The 5,609-nt window shown below is 45.9% G+C and overlaps 1 protein-coding gene across 1 annotated transcript in view; it reads left to right on the top strand.

The window, feature by feature from the left end:
* Positions 1-5,609, top strand: part of LOC102676311 — a 63,986-nt gene that overhangs the window by 56,145 nt on the left and 2,232 nt on the right. The window contains 4 exon segments of the mRNA XM_031515379.1: positions 2,450-2,574; positions 2,657-2,861; positions 4,091-4,558; positions 5,062-5,604. Of these exon segments, the coding sequence (XP_031371239.1) occupies positions 2,450-2,574; positions 2,657-2,861; positions 4,091-4,558; positions 5,062-5,604 (1,341 nt within the window).

The raw sequence follows: 5,609 nt of genomic DNA on the forward strand, positions 1-5,609 counted from the left end.
GGAAATTGGAAAATCCTTAAACGAAGAAAGATGATTAAGCCTTTCCTTCCGTCGATCGTTTCTACCCGTCAAATACCCGAGAGCTGAATTTTATATCTAATTTCAGAATTTCTTCAAAGAGAATTTAGATTACCATCTTTAAGAGATGGATACCGTTCAAGTGCGGTTGATCTCTCGAAAGTTTCAAAGTTTCTTTCTTTTTCTCTTTTTTTTTTTTTTTTCCAAGTCTGTGGAATTTGTCGGTAACTGATGTACTCGAAAGGGGAGGGGGTGGGAAAAAATTCGAAAGAATGACGATACGATCCGATATATTTTCTCGAAACTAATTTAACATCCGAGTAATTTCGTTGCTAACCCAATCGAAAAGAGCCCCATTTATTATCGGAAATAACCCGACAGAACAAGTTCGCGCAAAGAATGGACGTTGTAGAAAAATCTAAAAATTACTATACAACGGAAATGGAAACGTTGAACCGAGATAAAACGACGATCGATCCGAGCGGGTGCCTTCAATTCGAACCTTGTTATCCCGGACACCGGTTATTGGTGAATTAACGATCCGACACGTCGGCCATTTTAATTTTCTCGATACAAGCAGATTACCTACATATACAAATTACCGGTACATTTCATTTCTGGGGGGAGGAGGAAAGGGACAAACGTCGATTCCCTTCGGAATCCCGATGACCAATCGATTCCGATGTTTTATCTTCGGATAGCGGTGCGAAATTTCTCTCGTATTTCATCGCTCGCGTCACGAGATAATTTTCGCAAAACGAAAATTCCACCATCACGATATATTCGCGCGTATTGTAGAGTCGTAAAGTCGTTTCTCTTCGTCTCTCGTTCGTTCCTCTCGTTCACTCCTCTATCCTCCCCGTCGATGATCGTATCGATAGGGGAGCATCTCTACCCGATTGTTCGACTTCCTTGGAAACTACAGCCGAGTGAATCGACTATAACACTTTCAACGATTCTCCCCCCAAACGGTGTCGCGCCTTTCCGTTCCAAGATTATCCTTTCATCCGGGGAAGATGATTCGTTTATGGATCAACCAGAGTAGAGTATCCACAAGATAACACCCGCGCCCATCTCTTTCCATCGGGCAACTCGAGATTTTCCCCCTCCACCCCTCTCTCTTTGATCGAGGCAAAATTGCATATGCATCGTGACACGACACCGAGAGGGAGGAGGGGGAGGGGAACTGGGTCGATCCAATTAAGCGAAACAAAGCTGTTTAATGCACGCGGTCGCAGCCGAAGTAAACGCCACGTGTGTGGCTCGTGACACCGGCTGATCGATATCGAGCGTGACACCGTGTCACGCCTCCTTCGAAGAATATATCTTGCATGGATACCGCGATGCGTATTCGCGGTACGTAGGGCGTGGTTGTTTTATTTTACTTGGTCGGAGGAAAGAGGGGGTGGAACATTTGGTGGGACGGGATGGTTAACAGGATTGTTCCCTTCTTTCTTCGAAACAGATTTCATCGTTTGAATGCGGGTAGATATATCTGACTCAGTCCGTGATCCGTTCAATCGAATATAAAATAGACGGACACAGGGAAGATTAATTTTTTGCCAATCTCGTGTATTTAATTCATCTTATATTCAATTCAATGATTTCGTATATTCAACATTCCTCCAGCTTTCTTCTTTGGCAGATGGCAAGGGATGCGAAATTCGAAGGTGCGGAATGGAATAGAGGAGGGGAGGGGATCGATAGAATTTTTCGATTTAAATTGGAGGAGCGAGAATTCCCGACTGTTGATGATGTCCGATCTCGATCGGCGGATTCAACGATCAGATGGATTTTATGCTCGCGCTTGAGAGAATCGTAGAAGAAAAGGAAGGATGGGCCGTGAACGGTAAAATTGCGATCATAGTCGTTTGGAAGGGAGTGATGGCGTGTCGCCTGGGAATGGCCCCCTCTTTTTCCCTTTGAGATACCCGTTCCGAGCACAAGTTGGGGAGGAAAGCGCGAGTATCGCGTAGCAGAAACGGAGTAGAGTTATCGTGTATCAAAATTTCGATATTGGACTGGTTTTCCGATATCCGAGCGCGGATATACGATATCATTTTGCGAGCGTTGAAGCTCGAGCAGCTGGGAATGTCGCTTCGAACGATCCTTGCCTGGGACTTTATTGAAAACATCGCGGAATCGCAATTTTGGTTTTCATTCCGGTATTCGATTCCGATTGGACACCGAGAGAACGAGCCGCGAGCTTGTAATCCTCCGCGACAAAAATATTCGACGATCGCGGGTCAAAGGTATTTTATCCTACGATGCGCTGAATTCGAGAACGCTGTAAATTCGATGGAAATCTCGTATCGCGATTTTACGCGAATCGATCGAAGATCGTGTTTAAACATGGGTCGATATTGGGAGAAAAATATTTGCCTTCCTTTCTTTCTTCTTCTTCTTCACAATCTTTGCAATAAATTATTAGGAATCCAAACGTGAAAGCAATCTCAAAGCGATATCCGTACATGAGGAATGGACTGAAGGAATTGAGCCAGTACGACATCGATTGGCCCGAGTACGATCCTCAGAATCAGAGGTACCTCAATCTTAGTAAGTTCTCAAGATTGTCTTGCCGGCGACCGACTACACCGACCACTGATTAAAGAAATATACGAATGGTAAATGAATATAGCGATTCCACCGAGCACGGGTATGCAGTACCGACTTGCTGAAATGCAATTCTGGAACGAGCATCTACCCAAAATGCTTCTTCATCCTGGCAAAGACATACCGTTGCCGATCCGACCGAAAGGGCCGAGACCGCAAATTCTCGACATCGCTGATGGGATTGGAAAGTATGCGAATGCGAGCAGGGATTATGACACGTACGGTTCCAGGTTGGTAACTTTTCATCATTGATTAATTCTCGAATCAATTCCTTCTCAAAAATTCAATGTACGGAGAGAGTACAAATATCATTTGCATCTTTTTTTTTTTTTTTGAACGTCCATCTTCTTTCATACATTTCGTATCGTTCATTTAGGACGACGATTTAAAAAGTGATACGAAATTCATCTCTCGTTAAATGTTGAAATATTATTGTGAAAGATAGATGGCATTTTTAAGTAATAAAAACGCGGTTAAACGCGTTAATCCAGACGCGGACATTGCTCTCCGCTAAAAGCATCGTCTCATTTCGAGAGGGAATGATTTGAATGATAAATTAGAGAGATCGAAAGATAAATCTGTCGCGAATATATATATATATATCCTTTTCTAGAAATAATTCAATTTAATTCCGCCGCTCGTCCTACACGTATCGCACCGACGTTTAAACGTATCGTCTAATTAACGAGCGGGTTAACGACGCGACAATCATTGTTTATTTTAAACCGGGTGAAATGCGTGTTATTTATTCTCTCGTTGTCTCGTGAAAAATTCAGGTCCGGGGATCGATTGAAAAATTAAAAGCACTCATTTTCGTGCGGCGTTATGCGAGCCTCTGTGTTTATCAAACCGTGGCGCCCAACATTTAATGAAACGTCACTTGCACCGCGCCGCGTCCTGCTTCCTTATTTGTCCCCAACGTTTAAATTATTTCGCGCGCCGTTATTCGAACGGAATCCATTCAAAACGCAAGTACAAAGAGGCGAAAGATTTCGCTCCAGTTTCGCCAGGCTTAACTCATTAACATTCCGAGAGCAGCCCAGGATACCCACCACGGCCCCGCATTTTCCCCGAACAAACGAGCACACCATGATTTAATCCCTCGAAACAAGTAACCGGTTAAATTCCAACACCTTATCGAATTACTCGCAATCCCGTCTATGAATATCTGTACAAGGCCGTACAAATCTGAGAAACTAGCAAACTAAAGTTCAATCCAAACTCGCGTGTACTCCTGAAACGATACAAGTTTTCCCACCTCCTCCTCCTCCTTCGAGGAAGCTTCCCTGCAAACAACATCTGCAGTTCTCCCAACTTTCGCGTTCCCGCGTCTTTGCCACGCTCGTAAAAATTAACGTCTCCCTTTCTTCCCTGATTTATCGATTTAGCTAGCACCAGTTTTCTTTTTCTTTTTCTCTTTTTTTTTTTTCTCGAGTCGAATAAGCGTCTCGCGTTGCAGATTCAAGGAGGGGAGTCGAGGCGAGGCGGAGGAGATATCGACGACCACTGAGATCGCTACCTCCCCCCAATCGTCTGAGGAGGAAGCGATTCCACAGCCAAGCGCGCCCAAGAGTTCTTCCGTGATCGCTATGCTGACGGGTTTCGGCGCGTTATTCTTGCTGATCAACTTCACGGCGTGCCTCTACCTGTACTGCAAGAAGCAGGAGACGAAGATGAGGGGGACAGGGGTGAAGAGGCGGGCGAGCCAGAAGGAAGGGAAGTCGGACAAGTACGAGAACCATTACGGGGAGCTTGGTTACAAGAGCGACAGTAAACCGGATCTGAACGACGTGATAAAGAACGACAAGGCGTACGACAACAACTCGAACTTCGGCAGGCGGTCGAAATTGTCGAGGCAGAGTTCCGGATCCACCATAGACACCCACATCAAGGTTAGGGAGTGGATACAACAGGAGATAGTGCACAGGTAGGTTGTCGGTTTCGAGCGATCGGATCGGAAAATCGGCCTCTCCCCTTTTCTCCCAGTTTCGCAACGATGTCGATCCGTGGTCGAGGAGTTAATTAATCCAATCGAGTTGGGCTCGCTCCCGGAGACTTTGATGTTTCGCTGATTCATCGGAATCAATGTCTCGGCTACGCCCTCGATTTCGATCCTCCATTTCGACCCTCGATTCCGCGTCGTTGAAATTCACTTTAATCACGGAGATCGATAGAGATCGATCGGTGAACACTTTGGACCGAGTTTCTTCTTCGAGTTGAATGAGTGCTCCTCTGTTCCTTGAAATTGGAGAGCTGTGCACAGTTTTCCAACTTCTCTCTCGCTCCGTCTGTCCATTACTTATTTCGCTCGTCTCTTTCTTTGCCGATTTATCATCAATTAATCTCTACGCGTCGTCTCAATCTCCGAAAGCGTCCATCTTTTTTTTTTTTCTTTTTTTTTTACTTGGCTAAAATATTTTGTTGGAAAAGGTGTTCCCCCAGGTTTCTCAGGAAGACGCGCGAAACGTTGCAAAAGGAGCATGAGGACAAATTGACGAAACAACAACAGCAACAAGAAGCGGAGAAGAAAAGGTTGGAGGAGGAGCTGTCGAAGGAGAGGAAGGAGGAGGCGAGGTACGATAAAGATCCGACGCTGATCGTACGTCCTGGCAAGAAATCAAAGGTCCCGAAGGTATCGGTGGCCATCGACGCCACACCCGCGGCAAGAACCGAATCGATCCTGAACCAGATGCCTATCGAGCTGGCGAAGGGCGTCGAGGCGGGCCTCGACCCGTTCAACAAGAGTATCGATTATCCGATGATCGATCCCAGCCAGTTGCAAACAGCTCCTCAGGTGGTTGTCATAGAGCACCATCACTCGAAAAGCGATCCGTTACCGATGGAAAACGTGTTGAAGAGCGTGAAACCGAATTTCTCCACGCCGAGGATTTACGAATCCGATTCGGGGAGCACGAGCAGCCTCTACGCCAAGATTAACCCCAAGTTGAAATCCCGCTTGCCCCGCCCCGAATTGGCGG

The sequence above is a fragment of the Apis dorsata genome, unplaced genomic scaffold, assembly GCF_000469605.1.
Source record: "Apis dorsata unplaced genomic scaffold, Apis dorsata 1.3 scaffold_68, whole genome shotgun sequence".
NCBI lineage: Eukaryota > Metazoa > Arthropoda > Insecta > Hymenoptera > Apidae > Apis > Apis dorsata.